Genomic DNA, 17,820 nt, shown 5'->3' on the forward strand with positions numbered 1-17,820 from the left:
AAACAATTTATTACATCCATAACTTTTTGTCAGAAATTACATTATCATGTGTCGTACATACACGTGTTGTTTAACTTTTTTTGAGGGGAATTTAATGTGTTGGAACAAATAGTCATAATTTGAAAAGTCAAGTCAGATCCACAACTTGTACGAATTCCTTATGGCCATCCATAAATTAAGTAAATAATAAAAAAAATTAATTTTTTTTCAAATTTTTGGTTTAATACTATTTGATTTTACTTTTATATCATTTTCATTATATGTTGCTCAACATGTTAGTGTTGTTCTTTCGTAGTTTTTGCTCAACTTATTACTACTGTCATTTCTTGATTGTTGCTCAACGTATACAGTAATTCGTGATATTAATGTGTTTTACGTAATGGAATTCAAAGATAAGTATCAACTCACAAGTCCATTCACACACATACAAGTTTATATTGATAATTCTAATTTTTTTATACATATAAATGGACTAAAATAACTTTTTATGGCCCGCCACATTATGGCCATTTAGCATCACTCAATTTGAAAACAATTTCAAATCTTCCTAACACAACAATTTGTACAATAATTTATATCGGATAATTAACACAACAATTTACTAAATGTTCATTCCTTTACCTTTCTCATAATATACATGGTATTAGTACAATGATATTACAGTGATATCACAAGGCAAACAGTGCCTTTTCTTTCACATTGTTACCTAATAAAATTACTGGGCAAGGCATCAATGAAAATTACAGCCCCTGATGACTGACATGTTTGATTTTTCTTTTTTTTACTATTCACTATTTTCTTGTTTAAACCTGTGGTCCAACAAATTTCAACTACAGATGTGAAAGGAGATAAACAGTACAAGGAGTGAGAGAAAATCGATGGCTGACCCACTCTTCTTTACTGCCTTTTTTATGTATGCAACTTGTATGGTAGTAACTAGTATGGTATTGGACACTAATCCTGCTTCTGGTGTGTGACATTAATTGCGTCGAGGTAGAGGTGGTTGTCGTGGCTCCTGCGGTTGTGGTGGACTACATGTTTCAATCGTCGGCCTGATCGGAAGAAAAATGTGCACAACTAACCTTAATAATGACACTGCAACTACTTCTAATTATTGGAAACAAGTAGTACTATCTATATATGGACATAGATGATGAGAATAATATAGTTGAGCTAATTAGCCTAATATGGGATGTGAAATGGTCCAATTTACCTTTTCATTAAGGGTTGTTAGGAAGGCCAAAAAGGGATCTAGGGCTACATTCCAACAGTCTCGTGACCTGAGGCAAACCTATATCGAAATGATGTAATTAATGCTTTTGATTACGAACAATAATAATAAGTCTTAAGGAGAAACAGAAGTAAACATACCTAGGAACTTGGAAGTAACATGATTTAAAAGGAGCTATGTCTAATGAAGCGGAGGCAGGGAACAACGACGGGCTGGTGATCAAATCATTGTTAGTGGATGGCGCGGAGACCTTTTCCGCTTCCATCTTGTGGTTGGAGAAGGCTGTGGCCATGTCTCCACCCGCCTTCGGGGAAGCAAAGGGGCTTTCGGGAAGGTTGTGCTCCAAGCTACAACATTCATTGTTGTCGTCACCAATGATTAGTTTGAGCATTTTCGTTTCATTTGCCAATAAAAATGATACATACCTTTCTTGTAAATATTCACTTTGTTTGGGGGAGTTATTGTTGCCAATGCTTGGCTCACTTTCCTCCTTTGCATTTGCATTCGCATTTGTAGCCAAATGCGCCTCACGATTGGAAGCAGCAGCATAGGATCCAATCGAGCCATTTTCTGCAATCACAAGGCCATGAGTTTAAGTAGTCTAATTCTTTTAAAAATTTTCAAGCACGATAGAAATTAGAATGTGAACCTTCTTTGACTTCAGGGCTGGTGCGACTGAAGAACGTCGGGGAGAAGGTCATGGGAGAGGATATAACAGCGCCACTAGAGAGCGTGCGGTGGTGGCTATTTCTCTTGACATCGAGAAGCTGAAGACCCATGAGCCGCCTGTTCTGCAGCTCAATCGCTTGCTGCAGATCAGCTTGCTCCTCCAATTTCCTCCTCCACAACAAATCCTGAGTGTTGTACAGCATTCTTGCCCCTAAATCAAGAAAGGAATGTATCAAACAAAACAAGATCAGTTAATCAATCTTTCAAGCAAGTGCTAAATTTCTCCTCTTACCAAGGTGAAGATCGTAAGGATCTCTTGACTCAGGGCTGTTGCAGCCGGGGAATTCCCCTCTTTCCATCTGTTGCTGTTGTTTCCTACGTATACACACAATGTCCCCACAAACACTATAAGCAAAAGATCAAAAACCTTAAAATGTTAAGTAATTAACAACCACCTATGCTTGTCCGGGATCTTTCCCTTTTCTTTGTAGGGCTTGACCAGCACCCTGGCATCGCAGACGAAATGAGGATTGCCCTTTGCGAGAATGAGCTTCACAGTCTCCGGGAAGTCGAATGTGACGAAACCAAACATCCTCTTCTGCTGATAAGGGATCCTTACATCTTGAACCGGCCCGAAATTACTACAAAACCAACCCCAAATTAGAAACACACAAGAAAAATATCATACTATCATGACAAACAAAATGCACCTAAAATAAATGGACACATCCTCCTCCTTGAACGTGCTATCAGCAGGGAAGGTCAAGTAAATCTGCCTCGACCCCGGATTCATCGCAAACTCGCCCCGCCCCCGCCCGAATTTGTGCATCCCATCACCCATCACCAGAGATCTAAACACATTATGGAGCAAATCAAACTTAGAAACACAATCAAAATCTTGAATTATGATCATAAAAATGAAATCTTGAATTATGATAGTTAATAAAAATGAAATCTTGAATTACCGTGGACTATCAGGTTGCTGAAAATTGATGCAGCGGTTAGGTGAGAAAGGGAAATTGAGGGGCTCCATCATCTCCCCCTCGCCGTGGAGGAAGCGGCAGCTCGTCCCGTTCTTGCAAAAGCCTCTAGCGTAGAACAAGCAAGGCTTCCACCCAAATCCCCCGCCCAAATCATCCGTCTGCAAGCAGATATCGCTGACGGAGCAGCTCCGGCGGTGGGGCGGGGCGTCGTTGAAGAAGGAGAGCTGATCTTGGAGATGGAGCTCGTCAATCAAGTCAACCTCAGCTCCGACGTAAAATGGCGCTGCGGCGGAGTTCATCGTCGACGGCGGCGAGCTGCCATTGTAGGTGGTAGGACTGATCAAGTCGTCGGAGAAGTTGCTGGAGTTAGTCCAAGAAGAGGAGTGGTTAGTGATACTGAGAGGGGAGGGGAGGTTTACGCCGCCAATCATTCTTGAGGTGGAGTTTTGTCTAGAGAGAGAAAGTGGGTTGGTGAAGGGTGAGGATGGAGATGGACTTGAAGGAGTTGAAGGTGTGTTCAAATTGAGGTCTTTCTTGGCTTGGATGATTACAGTTTGGATAAGGGATTCTGGGCCAAAGGCGAGGCGGATCATCTCTTTCTCACCATGATCTTGGATCAGGAGAAACCCCATGATTTTGGAAGCGTTTTGAGGGTCCAAATTTTGGATCCTTTGGAAAACAATCTTTGTTGCTTCGTATGCATCCATGTTTTGCTACTCAAGATTCCACTCCAAACCTATAATTGTGGTGAAGTGAAGTTCCTTTTTTTGAGTAAAGAGTGCACAAAAGCTAATCAAGAAAACAGCAAAAAAGAAATTCTCTTTAAGAAAAAAAGCAACTCTCTCTCTCTCTCTCTCTCTCTCCTATCTATCTAACCATCTATTCTCTCCTTTTCTTGTTTCCACGGCCACACCTACCACAGCTGTAGTAGAGTAGAAGGAGTAAGTTCACTTCATTCGCAACTTGCTTCTGCACAAACCCCAAAAAAAAGGAAATGAAAAATTAACAAAACCTCAAAAAAAGGAAGAAGAAAAGGAGAAGATTGATGAACCCTGAAAGTTCACTAACTCAAAATATTTATTTTGAATTTCTATGCATAGAAAGATGGAGATATGCCAAAAAAGATTTATAAAAACAACACACGCGCGCGCACAAACAAGGGTTTCAAGTTCAACTTTCAAGAAAACCCATAAAATTTAAAAAAGATGGAATCTTTTCACATCAAACACAACAACAACTTTGCCCGAGAAGCAGAAACACTAGGCTCAATTCTTACCGGTTCAAGTGAAGAAGATGGTAGTGGTTTTCAGATGGGAGACCATAACATCAATCTCTCTCCCTCTCTAGAAAATTTTCTTTTCCTTTTTCTCTCAAGACTCAACATATGTTTGTTAGCAATGGAAGTTGCTACAAAAGCCAAAGCAGCACCTTCTTTCTATGCAGCTGCCAGCCCTGCAGAATTTTTAGCTGCAGTTTGACAGCAACAACAGAAGATGGCAAGGACCATTTAATTTATTTCATCGCTGTCAATTTTTTTATTTCACTTTTTAATTTTTTAAGTTGGGGAAGGGGCTTGACGATATTCTATGCAATAATATGTAAAATATGATTAAGAGTGGGACATCGTGAAAGCACTATGAGAGCATCCGCAACGCATCTCGCGGGTGTTTCGGTAGACGAGACGGCCGCGAGACAGCGTTCCAGCTTTCCGTCCCGGTCCCGGAGGGACGGCTCGCGCGACAGCTCCCCACGTGGCCCGCGCTGGCGCTAGGCGTGACGCTCACTCGCCGGCCCGAGAGTGGGCGTCGTCACGCTGATGCAATAAATAATTTTATTTAAAATCCATTGTAATAAAAAAAATTATAACGGTAATGTTACCGTTTTTTACCGTTGAACATTAATTTTTTTATTTTTTATTTTTCTTTTTTATTCTATAAAATACTCCTCTTTCATTCTTATTTATACACACAAACACACATCTATTCTTCTCAAATCATCTCTCTTTCCTCTCTAATTTTCATCTCAAAACATTATTATTCTCCCAAATTTAAATCATTTATGGATCCATTTGAGCAAATGCGTCGCATAATGGAAGAATCGCTAGTAGAAGATCGACGTCAGGAGGAGGAGGAAGCCGTGGCGCCTCCAAGGCGATCCCGGACTTACATCCATCGTAACTGGGAGGAAACCGCCGCAAGGTTGGTACGCGACTACTTTTGTGACAAACCGATATGGGGAGAGACCTACTTCCGTAGCCGTTTCCGCATGCGGAAATGACTATTTATGCACATCGCAAATACGTTGGCAGCTCGGGAAGAGTTCTTCCAAGAAGGGTTCGACGCCGTTGGTCGTCCCACTCACACGACGCTGCAGAAATGTAATGCCGCAATCCGTCAGCTTGCTACTGGACAAACGACGGGTGTGTTCGACGAATACCTACACATTGGGGAAAGAACTGGGAGAATGTGTTTGATAAACTTCTGCAAAGGCGTCCGAACAGCCTTCACCGACAAATTTCTCCAGAGGCCAAGCACGGCAGATTGTCAGTTTCTGCTTCGACATCACGAAGAAGTGCACGGATTTCCCGGGATGCTTGGCAGAGTCGATTGCATGCATTGGTAATGGAAGAATTGTCCTGTGGCGTGGAGGGGGTCATACACGAGCGGCCATAAAGGCACCCACCCCATACTCGAGGTCGTTGCCGACTACCGGCTATGGATTTGGCATCCGTATTTCGGGGTCCCCGGATCGAACAACGACGTCAACGTGCTCAACCAATCCGACCTCTTCACCGAAGTTTTGAATGGTAAAGCGTCGGCCATCAACTTCATCGCTAACAACCGGCAGTATAAAATGGGGTACTATCTTGCCGACGTCATCTACCCGAAGTGGCCAACCTTCGTGACGACGTTCTACAGGCCGGTGAACGAAAAATAGGCTGTTTTTGATCAGAAACAAGAGGCTGCTCACAAGGATGTGGAGAGAGCATTCGGGGTTCTCCAATCTCTCGTGGTTTATGGAGAATATGGTCGACATCATGTATATGTGTATAATCTTGCACAACATGATTGTCGCCGACGAAGGACCTGAGGCAGAAATTTGGTCCGACCCTGAAACCTCGGGAAGCTCTACCGTAAGTAGTCCGCCTCGCAGTGGAGTGCATCCGTCTATGCAAGATCGGTTGTCTATTCGGGAAAGACACTTTATTCTACCGCCCACGCCCAACTCCAAGATGATCTAATGGAGCACATTTGGGAAAACTATGGCAACCAGTAGAGTGCACGGAAGAAAAATTAAATTATGTATTTTTTATATTTTTTAGGATTTTAATTATGTGTTTTTTAATTTTTTTTAGAATTTTAAGTTGTAATTTTATTTTATTTTATTTAATGAAGTGTGTTTTTATTAATTGAATTTGTTGGAAATAAAAATAAAAAATGAAATTGAATGAATAGTTAAGGGATGAGATGGTTAAGAGACGGTTAAGAGATGAAGGGTTGCAGGTGATATCTCTTAGTTAAGAGATAGGATGAAAAGTACAGTGAGACCCATGAATAGTGAAAAGATGAGACGGTTAAGAGACGGATAAGAGACAGCGTTGCAGATGGCCTGAGTGAGCGTACTCTCTGTAGTAATTATTCTGACACTCATCCACTAACTATCATCTTGATCCCACTTATTTTACAATCCATTCGAACTTTCTTCCCTTTTCTACTAAGAGCATCGACAATGGTCATTCTATTAGTCCGTTCTATTGGTCGTGATACGCTCGAATTTTGTACTCCCTCCGTTTCGCTACAAGTGAGGTGCTCCAAATCAGACGTTGTTTTGCAAAAATAATAATAAATAGTTAGAGTAGAGATAAAGGAAAATTAGTAAGATAATAATGTATATACGACTCTCTTCTATATTATTCTCTCTTAATTTACTTTTTTTCTCTATTTTAACTATTTATTATCATCTTCGCAAAACAACGACCAAAAAGAAACGGCTCACTTGTAGTGGGACAGGGGGAGTACTATTTTAAGGTCTTTATTTGGTTTATTTGAGTGTCAAAGTTGCAATACATGTTCATTATTTGCATATTTGATCTATTTAGGTATTTTGACTTGTTTCATGTAAAATGTGTAAAATAGAACTGAAAATTGGCATAAAAAGGTCAACCCAGCGGCCAGCTGGACCCTTGCCAGCGGTCGCTGAAAGCTGCACAGAGAGGTTAAGCCCGTTCCAGCAGCCTGCTGGGAATTCCGTGCACAACAGCCTCAGTTTAAACCCATTTTGTCGGCGATTCTGAAGTCTAATCAGGGCGTTCTACACATCATTCCCTTCGTATTCGAAAGAGATTCACGATGGTACATAGAAAATCTCAATCGGAGTTATGTGGAGAAAGTTATGACCATTGGACGAGCGTCACAGTAAAATGCTTGCGGGAATTTAGGCGGAAATTGAAGGAAGGAAAGAAGATATTACCTTGTGAAGCCAAATCTTTTCCTTAACCTATAGAGCACGAAATTTACCTTCTCCGAACCTTTTTCAAGCCTATAAATACACCATAACCTAATTCATGTTGTTCACCATCTTCCGGGTTTTATCTAGTTTTTGTTAAATTGAACATGTCTTATTTTTCATATATTTATTTAGTTTATCTGTCTATGGATAGCTAAATTTATAGAATCCTATGGGATGAAAGTAATTGACTCTATGTAGTTCCTTTTATTGTTTAATATTCATAACTCATTTTACTTTATTTATTCCTTGGTTTATATTTAACTACTTGGTTGTTGATGGCCTTTTTATTAGCACTAAATAAACCTGTAAGTATACATAGTATATATAGTATAGCTAAAGATAAGTACCGGATATTGAACACAGGGAAAACAATCACAGATTTACTACCTTCTACTAAGCTTCGTTCACTATTTGGAAAACCGAAAGTTTTGGAGATATTGAAAACTAAAAACAACTTGAAAGCAAATAAACAACTAATTGAAAAGAATTAAAGAGGTAAAATATGAGAGATAAGAGAATTCCAGGGATGTGCGTTCACAGTTATGGTTATACAAATTCTAACTACAATACCCTACCACAATTTATACTTCGATAGTCACTTATGTTTAGCTTATGTTTAGCTCATGCGGCGCAAGCGTAGATTACTAGCACTAGGGTTGTCAATCCAAGATCCGTAACTTCTAAAAGCTCCTAAGACCCTTGAAAAGTCCTTACCCTCAATAAACAGTGCCGTTTTAAGGGAAGCTAATTGTAGTGTCTACTAAGTGGATCTAACTCGCCAACCTCCTCTCACGATTATGTAGCAAGTTATATTAAATCATCAACGAATGTGTAACTCAAACGTGAAGTATTATAGGACCACTTAGGAAAGAAACGAAGTAAAAACAAAACAGATATTAAATAGAAAACGGAATTGTATAACCAAAGTCGTTACTAACACATCCCTAGAATCCTATGAATTTAGTTACACATAATTGAATAATCTAAAAACATAGAATGAAGAGAAAACAAAGTGAACTTAAGAACTAAAGCAATAAAACCCAAAGGTTGAATCATTGTAGCCTTGATCTTCTCTTGATTCCTTCTTCAACCTCTTGCACAATGAAGAACTCACTAATATATGCTCTAGAATTATAAAGCAAAAAGAAAATCCCAATGAAGATGTTTGAAGGGGTATATATAGAGGAAAAATCGAGCAGCAACAAATAAGGTAAAAGATGGCTGAGTTTGGTAAATCTTGGGGAGAAAGTAGGTTAATTCTGTGCGCCGCGTTTTCTCAGCGGGCCGCTGCATGTAGGCCAACGGTCGCTGCATTTTGATCCGTAGCCTCTGCCTCTTGGATAGCGGTCGCTACACTATGTTGCAGCGGCCGCTATGAATAATCCCGTAGCTTCGGAAACTCTTCGAGCGATCACTGCGCACTCCTCAGTGGTTGATGCGAATCATTTTTCCGTATTTTGCCCCTTCGTTCTTCATACTTTTATACAAGTTATGACTCATTAAATCGTGTTTTCATCAGTGTTTAGGATGTAAAAGAAAGCTGGAAGTTCAATGCTCCATGAGGATTCCAGATGAAACGCCCGGTCGGGTGATTTCGCCCCAACATAACACCCGGTCGGGAAATTCGCAAAGCGTGAGGGGTCCAGATTATTCGCCCGGTCGGGCGATTTTAAGACGAGAAACGCCCGGTCGGGCGAAAGTCATACGGCATGACCCAGAAGCAAAACGCCCGGTCGGGCGATTGGTATTATGATTTTGCCCGGTCGGGCGAAATGAACTCCAACTGCAATCTTGGCAGTTTTGTCTCGGCAGTTTTGATGAATAAAAGAGGAAAAAAAGGTCAGACGAAGAGGGGGGACAGATTGGAAGAGAAAGAGGAGAAAGAGGCAAGAGGAGAGAAGAGGAAGGAACGGTCCAAACTCCATCTCGGGGGAGATCAACCATTATCTAGAGTTGGAGAACACCATGGAGTTCACGGTTCACGGTTCTTTTGGTGTAATTCATTTTAGTATGTTTGGCTAGATTTCCTTCGTCGCTCCGAATATGTTGTAGGGTGAATTGTTGTCACGACCGCCCATACTAGGGTTACCACAAACGCGGCGATCGTGACCAACATGCATGGACAACGTATTTAAAAAGAAACTTAATTAACTTAAAGGCAAAAAAAAAACATTTTTGTTTTGAAAAAAAAAATTTAAGGTTAAAATTGTACTATTAATTAGAAATGACTCATGATAAAAACTTTTAAAAGAAGCAGCGGAGAAAAATAAACTTTAAGAAACCCAAATAACTTCTAAAGTAAAACATTTAATTTAATTCACGGAAAACACCGTTTTCAAAGACAGCGTAATTACTTGGTTAAAACCTAACACAACCATACATGTTCAAAACACAATACGGAAACGATTTAAGTCTTGAGACATAGTTAACAATATAGCAGTGGAAAAAGATTTAAAGAGAGAGTCAAGGATCACGCCTATGTATGAAGACACAACGCATCCTAAGGCTAGCTCAACATCCTCCGCAACATCCTGCTCAACCTGCACATAAGAAAAATAAGTACTTGTTGTACTCAATGGGCTCATGCCGAAAACATTTTTAATATAATTATGTCATCCATATCAGTGATCTCGAGTTTTAGATAGCAAGAAAATATCACGAAAACACAAAACATTTCAAGTCTGGCCAGACAATTTATCTCCCCACTTTTCACATCAATCCATCAATCACAATCATCATATCGCAGTGCGACGAAAGTGTGGCCACACTATTCGCCCACGAGACCGGCCGACTAGCAAGGACGGCTCACGATCCCACCAGTGTACACAGCCTGATAGGGTTTGCGGCCCTACTCAGACCCGAATTCGTTTCACAACACAGCCCTATAGCCTAACGGAGCAAGCTCAGACGAACTAGACATCAGGAAACCATCTCACAAACAAAAACATGGCATAACATAATAATTAAACCACCCTTATAACGCCACATAATATTTTCTGAAAATAAAGAGGTTTGAAAAGAAAGCCCACCTCGTTCGCTTAACAATTCACAACCCAACTTCTGGCAACTCTCGTTCCCTGAGTTCACGAATACACAATCACCCTTGTAAATGACAACACAAGTCAGCCTTCCACCAAAAATACATTACTATGCATGTCCTATCGTTTCTCTCTCATCGTTTTTCTCAATTACCCAACCCCAACATACGTCACAAAGATGAAAAGACACACCGTAATATATTTCAACTTATCTCACGTGATCACATCATTAAACACGTTCCTTGGACATACATGCATCATATAATACTTTTAAACATGAAAATAAGAGTTATTTTAACAAGGCAGAAAACTGGCAGAACTGTGCGACCGTTTTGTAAAAATCACTATAAATTCACCCGACCTCATATGAAGCTAAATTTTGGTCACAACACAGAAGTCACATTCAAGTTCATCCATACAAATTTTCCCACTGAAATCACATCATTTAGTCAGCCATATCAAATACAAAAATATCAGGTCGGAACATAAAATTTCTGACAGCCCTGCGCAGCTCATTTGAAAAATTAACCATAAATTTATCCAATGCCCAAAAAGGATGAAAATTTTACACTACTCAGAAGACACTTCAAAAATTTTTGGTTGGTAATTTGGTTGGTAAAACAGATAACGAAACAGAGGTCAAGAATCACATCATTCAGAGGTCAAAAATTTTACACGACTCAGAAGACACTTCAAAAATTTTTCATATAGTTCAAGAATCACATCATTCAGAGGTCATTTGGTTGGTAAAACAGAAAACGAAACATTCTTGGCGAGAACACAAGTTTCTGGCAGATTTGCGCAGTCCACTTCAAAAATTTATTAAAAATTCATTTTTCGATAAAAGGGCTGAAATTCACACGAGACACAGAAAACACCTTGGAGTTTACTCAGTAAAAATTTCATATCAAAATTCGATTGTTTGATTGGTCAATTACAGATCAGAAGCTACTGGTCGTACGCCACAGATTTCAGGTTCATAGTTTCGAAAATAGGGTTTTCCTCTTTCATCGAACAAACACCAATTTTTCATGCTTGAAACACACTAAGTCATGCTTAAAAGTTTCTCATAAACATGTTTGCACATAGACTCACACCATTCACCAAATATTCCAATCCAACTTCACATGAATTCAATCAAAAACACATAACTATCAAAGTTCTATGAAATTACACTTTCCCACCGTTAAATTTTGCGATCTATCAATCCTACACCCACTACATGCATGTAGGACTCAAGAACATGGTTCAAACGAAAAGGATGAGGGAAAGTGAAGCAATTATACCTTCTTTGACAAAAACGGATCGGTAGGGACAAGAGACGATGCGATTCGTCGGAGACTCTTGGAAAATAGGCTTCAACGGATGCAAGAACAAGAATTTGACGGGGGATCTTTGGAGAGATTGTAGAGAGGGAGGGGAGAGGTGTGTGAGAGTGAGGGGGAGAGATGGAGGAACGATTTTTGTGAGGGAGAAATGGGGGCTAGGGTTTGTTTAGGTGGTATTTGAAGTCTAGGGTTATGTTTAATATTTAATTAATTAAGTAATTGTGGGGAAAATACAATTAAATAAATCCCACAATTAAAAGAATAAAATAGGCTTGTGGGGAGGGAGGAAATTTCAAAAATTCCATGTAGCACACAACAAGGAATTTATTTGGTATTTACTTGGAGAATATATTCATAACTTAGGAAATAAAAATAATGAATACAAGGAAACAAATAAATTAAATCTCCAAGTAAGAAAATAAGGTGGGGCCGAAAATAACTAGAGGAAAGCACAAGGAAATTATTTAAATCCTCAATTAAATAGAATAGGATTTGAATTTGGTAATTTCTTTATGGGAAAAGACTCCCATATAATAGGTAACAATCAAATAAATTTCCACAAGGAAAAATAGGAGCATGGGGCGTGTGATATGGGTAAGAATTAAAAGGAAAAATTCACATCCCCATTTAATTAGACATAGGAAATTAGTATGATATTTAATTGAATAAAAAGGGATTCCAAAAAATAGGAAACAAATAAATTCTCCCATACAAAATCATGAGGGGGGCAGAAAATTTGGCTTAATTAAATCAAAGAAATTAATTCATCCTCCTATTTTAAATAGGGGATTTTCGAAACTCCCAAGATGAATAGGCTAGAGTTCGAATTTCATGTGATACAATTCAGGGATCAATTGGTTTGGATTTAACTTGGATAAGAAAAATCCCAAAACAATTTATTAAATCCAAGAAATGAAATACTATCTCAATAATTTGGCAGGGCCGAAAATTTCAATGAATTGACTCGAAAAAGAATAAATGCATGATCCTATTAATTTATTTTTTCTCCTCAATGGAAAAAAATATAAAAACTCAAGCTCATCATTCCACATCAACCACGACAATTTATTTCACGTAAAACACTTAATCACATAGAACAAAAGTCTCATATTCGAAAATTTCAAAAACATAAATAAAAGAGTCACAAATGTTTGGGATGTTACATCCTTCCCCTCTAAACACAAATTTCGTCCCGAAATTTGATCGTCTCACATAAACAACTCGGGAAACTTTTCTTTCATTTTATCTTCTAACTCCCACGTAGCTTCCTCGGGACCATGGTGCTTCCACAACACCTTCACGGACGCTATCGACTTGTTTCGTAACTCTTGTACCTTCCGATCTAAGATTGCTTCGGGCCTTTCCTCGTAGCTCATGTCGGGGATTAGGATCACTTCCTCCTGATGAATCACATGCTTGGGGTCGAACACGTACTTGCGCAACTGCGACACATGGAATATGTTGTGCACGTTCCCAAAGCTGGGAGGTAAAGCCAATCGATACGCTACAGGACCTACTTCATCGATAATCTCGTACGGTCCTACAAAACGCGGTTTCAGTTTGCCTTTCACACCAAACCTCACCACTCCTCTCGTCGGGGATACCTTCAAGAACACCTTGTCACCAATATCGAATTTGATTTCTGTTCGACGCACGTCAGCATACGACTTCTGCCTATCTTGAGCTTCCTTGATCCTTGCGTGGATTTGATGCACAATTTCGGTCATCTTCTTTATAGCGTCGGGGCCTAGCATCTTCCTCTCACCGACTTCATCCCAATAAAGTGGGGATTGACACTTCCTGCCATACAAGGCTTCATACGGGGCCATATCGATCGTCGCTTGGTAGCTGTTGTTGTAGGCGAATTCAACCAATGGTAGAACAGTTTCCCAACTTTCCCCTCGATCTAAGACAATGGCTCGCAGCATATCCTCAAGCGTTTGAATCGTCCTCTCTGACTGCCCATCCGATTGCAGATGATAAGCAGTGCTAAAGTTAAGTTGCGTGCCCAATTCTCGTTGCAAACTCATCCAAAATTTTGATGTGAACTTCGTATCGCGGTCGGACACAATGGTCTTTGGCACCCCATGCAAACGCACAATCTCATTCACGTAGAGTTTTGCTAATTTGTCCGCGCCATAAGTAATTCGAATTGGTAAAAAGTGTGTGCTTTTCGTCAGTCGATCGATGATCACCCAAATTGCAGTGTTGCCCTTCTGTGACTTCGGCAAACCCTTCACGAAATCCATAGCTAGATGCTCCCACTTCCATTCGGGAATTTCAAGTGGTTGCAATTTCCCATATGGTCGTTGGTGTAAGGCGTTCACTTGTTGGCATGCTAGACATCGCTCTACATACGACGCCACGTCTCCTTTCATTCCATTCCACCAAAAGCGTTGCTTCAAATCTCAATACATCTTCGTGCTTCCGGGGTGAGCAGTGTAAGGTGTGTCGTGCGCTTCACTCAAAATCTCATCTTTTAGCGTCTCATCGCTCGGCACACATAATCGTCCATCGTACGTCAAAGCATTATCCGCCTCCTCACGGTAATGATCAAGCTTCTCGGCTCTCACCTTCACACGTAACTCTTCCAACTTCTCATCACGTCGCTGGGCTTCTATGAGCCTGGTTCTCAAATCTGGCTCAATCACTAGTGTCGTCAATCTTGCTTCTATTGTCTCGGGCGCTTTCACTATCTCCAACCCCATCTTGTCGAACTCGTGAATCAACGCTTCCTCTTGCGTTAGGAAGTAAGCCAATTGCGGTTGGTTCTTCCTACTCAAAGCTTCGGCTACCACGTTTGCCTTGCCCGGGTGGTAGTTAATGCCACAGTCGTAATCCTTCACGATCTCTAACCAGCGTCGTTGTCGGATGTTTAGCTCCTTCTGTTCGAATAAATACTTGAGACTCTTGTGATCCGTATAGATTTCGCATCTCACTCCATAGAGATGGTGTCTCCAAATTTTCAATGCATGCACCACTGCTGCTAACTCCAAATCATGAGTCGGAAAATTCAATTCATTCGGTCTCAACTGTCGGGAAGCATATGCTATTACCTTCCCATCTTGCATTAACACGCATCCCAGTCCCACTTTTGACGCGTCTGTATAGACGGCGAAGTCCTTATCGGGTTCTGGTACCGCTAGGACTGGTGCTGTAGTCAATTTCTCTTTCAATAGTTGGAAACTCGCCTCGCACTCTGGCGTCCAAACCACCTTGATTCCTTTCTTTAGTAGTTGCGTCATTGGTCTCGCGATCTTAGAGAATCCCTCAATGAATCGTCGATAAAATCCCGCCAATCCCAAGAAACTGTGGATTTCACTTGGTATTTTCGGCGATTTCCAATTCTGCACGGCCTCGACCTTTGCTGGGTCTACTTGAATTCCATTTGCCGTCACAACATGACCAAGAAAGTTCACTCGAGTCAACCAGAACTCACACTTACTGAACTTGGCATAAAGCTTCTCCTTTCGCAACGTTTCCAACACTGTGTGTAGATGCCATCTATGTTCTTCCTCGTTCTTCGAGTATACCAACACGTCATCGATGAAGATTAACACAAACTTGTCAAGATACTCGTGGAAAACTCGGTTCATTAAGTCCATGAAAAAGGCTGGGGCGTTGGTCAGCCCAAATGGAATCACGACGAATTCATAGTGGCCATAACGAGTGCGAAAAGCAGTCTTGGGCACATCCTCTCGTCGGACCTTTAGTTGATGATACCCTGATCTCAAATCCATTTTCGAGAATACGCCCGCTCCTCGAAGTTGGTCAGACAAATCATCAATCCTCGGCAGTGGGTACTTATTCTTCAAGGTCATCTTATTTAGTTCACGATAATCGATACACATCCTCATTGTTCCATCCTTCTTCTTAACGAACAAAACTGGCGCTCCCCACGGTGACATACTGGGTCGAATAAATCCCAAGTCTAACAGTTCTTGCAACTGTACCTTCAACTCGGCCAACTCCTTAGGGGCCATTTGATATGGCGCCTTTGATACTGGCGCTGACCCTGGTTCCAAGTCAATGGTGAACTCCACTTGTCTGTCGGGCGGCGGTCCTGGCAAAGCTTCGGGAAACACGTCGGGAAAATCTCGCACCACTGCCACGTCTTCCACTTTCAACTCCTTCTTTTCCTCTCCATTTAAGTACACAAGATACGCCAGACGCCCTTTTCTTATCATCGTAGTTGCTTGCAAAGCGGAGATGATGGAGGTTCGTCGATTCATGGAGATCCCGTTCAAGATAGTCGGCTTTTCGCCCAGGGCTTGAAAAGAAATCTGTCTCTCTTTACAGAGAATTGTTGCGTGGTTCTTGCTATGCCAATCCATTCCCAAGATTATGTCTACATTCTCCAAAGGCATAACGTGCAAGAGTTGGGCCACTACTCCTAATTCTCCTAACACAAACTCTAGGTTCGAGCAAGTTCTCTCACTATCAATCAATCCTCCAACCGGTGAAGACACATTCAATTTCGGTTCAAGCTTAGCAGTAACGAGTTCTAAGGCATTCACACATGACATTGAAATAAAAGAATGCGAAGCACCCGTATCAAACAGCACGATAATAGGAAGTTGTTGGAGCTTTCCCATACCTGCCAAATTCTCCTTGCCCTTGATGGCTTGGGGTTCCTGCCCTTGATTTCCCCTTAGCGCATATGCCCTCGCTTGCTGTGGGGCCACTTGTCGGATTGGTTGTGGCTGTTGGGGTGGCCTCTGTCCTTGCCCATTCTTCGCTCCACCCTTGTTGTTATTTGGGCACTCTCGAGACATGTGCCCATTTCCACCGCAGGCATAGCACCGAATGCCTCCAATTCTGCATTCCCCAACATGATACTTGGAACACCGATTACAGTAGGGTGTTCTCTGCGGGTTTCCCCTCTGATGTGGCACAACTTGGCGCCCATGGTTCTGCGGTTGCCGAAAAGTGGAAAAACGCCGCTTGTTGTCAAAAGGAGCTCGGTTTCCATCCCACTTCCTCTTGTCTCTAAAGTTCGATAGGGGTGCGGACGGTGTAGGATTTGTTGTCCTCTCATTCTTGGGTAGCGCTTCTTCCACGTCGTGAGCGCAGCCCAACACCTCAGAATAAGGAATTCCCCTGCGACTGGCCACAGCTACCCTTATCTTGGGTCTAAGGCCGGAACGAAACTTCGTAGCCATCTTCTCGTCTGTGTCTATCAATTCTGGCGCATAACGAGTCATCTCACATAGGGCGCGGTCATACTCCGTGACCGTCATGTTTCCTTGTTTTAAGGTGTGGAACTCCACTACTTTCGATCGCCGATAACTCATGGGAACATATTTGTTGTACACTTCTTCCTTAAATTCTTCCCAAGTAAGCGCCTCACGACGAGCGGGGTCCATGGTTCTCTTCTTGGTTTCCCACAAAAAATCAGCGGGTCCTGTCAGTTGATAAGTCATGCAGGCCAGGCGTTCCCTATCCGTGCATCCCATAAAGTCAAATATACGCTCAAGGTCGCGTACCCATGCCTCCGCCTTCGGGGGTTCTCCCAATCCATCAAATTTGGGTGGGTTCTCTTTCCGAAAGGCCTTGATGTATTCCCTTTCATTTGGTTGGGGTAGGGGTGGTGGTGGAGGCGGGGGTAGATTCCCGACACTTCCCTCTGCCTGTTCCCCCACATTGTTCTCCACTCTTGGACCACGTCTACGTCTTGGTGGCATGGTGATCTAAAACACAGGTTAGCACCGTTGTGAATATTCATTGTTATTAAAACACCACTGCTTTCATGCACACGTACGATACGATAAAACACAAGCACGTAAAGTTATGCGAAAAGTAGAACTTCCATAGATAACGTGGAAAGGAAAAACATAGTACTCGTTTGGAAACAAAAAGGTACTACTGCCATCGTCATAACAACTTAAGAAAACAAAACGGCATCTAACTATCCATCGTTATACTCTTCCTCTTCCGGGTCTTCTCCTTCCTCTGGGTCCTCTTCTACGTGATACTCGTCAACCATGCGGAGGGCTTCTTCGATATCCATGCTATCATCCACATAATCATCCTCAAAACCCGGAACCATTCCTTCTTGTGGT

General features: G+C 41.4%; 2 protein-coding genes across 3 annotated transcripts; both read right to left on the reverse strand.

Moving 5' to 3' along the window:
* Nucleotides 1-597: 597 nt before the first annotated feature.
* Nucleotides 598-4,379, reverse strand: LOC121745943 (zinc finger CCCH domain-containing protein 53-like). 2 transcript variants are annotated; one of them, XM_042139897.1, is made up of 11 exons: nucleotides 4,160-4,379; nucleotides 3,801-3,852; nucleotides 2,866-3,619; nucleotides 2,611-2,751; nucleotides 2,356-2,541; nucleotides 2,193-2,275; nucleotides 1,881-2,111; nucleotides 1,657-1,801; nucleotides 1,372-1,578; nucleotides 1,214-1,291; nucleotides 598-1,052 (listed from the first exon to the last, which is right to left on the reverse strand). In XM_042139897.1, the coding sequence occupies exons 3-10, from the start codon at nucleotides 3,588-3,590 to the stop codon at nucleotides 1,258-1,260; spliced, it is 1,752 nt and encodes a 583-aa protein (XP_041995831.1). In that variant the 5' UTR covers nucleotides 3,591-3,619; nucleotides 3,801-3,852; nucleotides 4,160-4,379; the 3' UTR covers nucleotides 598-1,052; nucleotides 1,214-1,257. The 2 variants fall into 2 exon arrangements, with proteins under 2 accessions (XP_041995831.1, XP_041995824.1); XM_042139890.1 differs by having other exon boundaries at nucleotides 3,760-3,852.
* LOC121760524 lies at nucleotides 4,319-17,442 on the reverse strand. Its single transcript, XM_042156200.1, has 2 exons — nucleotides 16,356-17,442; nucleotides 4,319-4,350 (listed from the first exon to the last, which is right to left on the reverse strand). The coding sequence occupies exons 1-2, from the start codon at nucleotides 17,440-17,442 to the stop codon at nucleotides 4,319-4,321; spliced, it is 1,119 nt and encodes a 372-aa protein (XP_042012134.1).
* Between the last annotated feature and the right edge of the window lie 378 nt (nucleotides 17,443-17,820).

This window comes from Salvia splendens, chromosome 1, assembly GCF_004379255.2.
Source record: "Salvia splendens isolate huo1 chromosome 1, SspV2, whole genome shotgun sequence".
Taxonomy (NCBI): domain Eukaryota; kingdom Viridiplantae; phylum Streptophyta; class Magnoliopsida; order Lamiales; family Lamiaceae; genus Salvia; species Salvia splendens.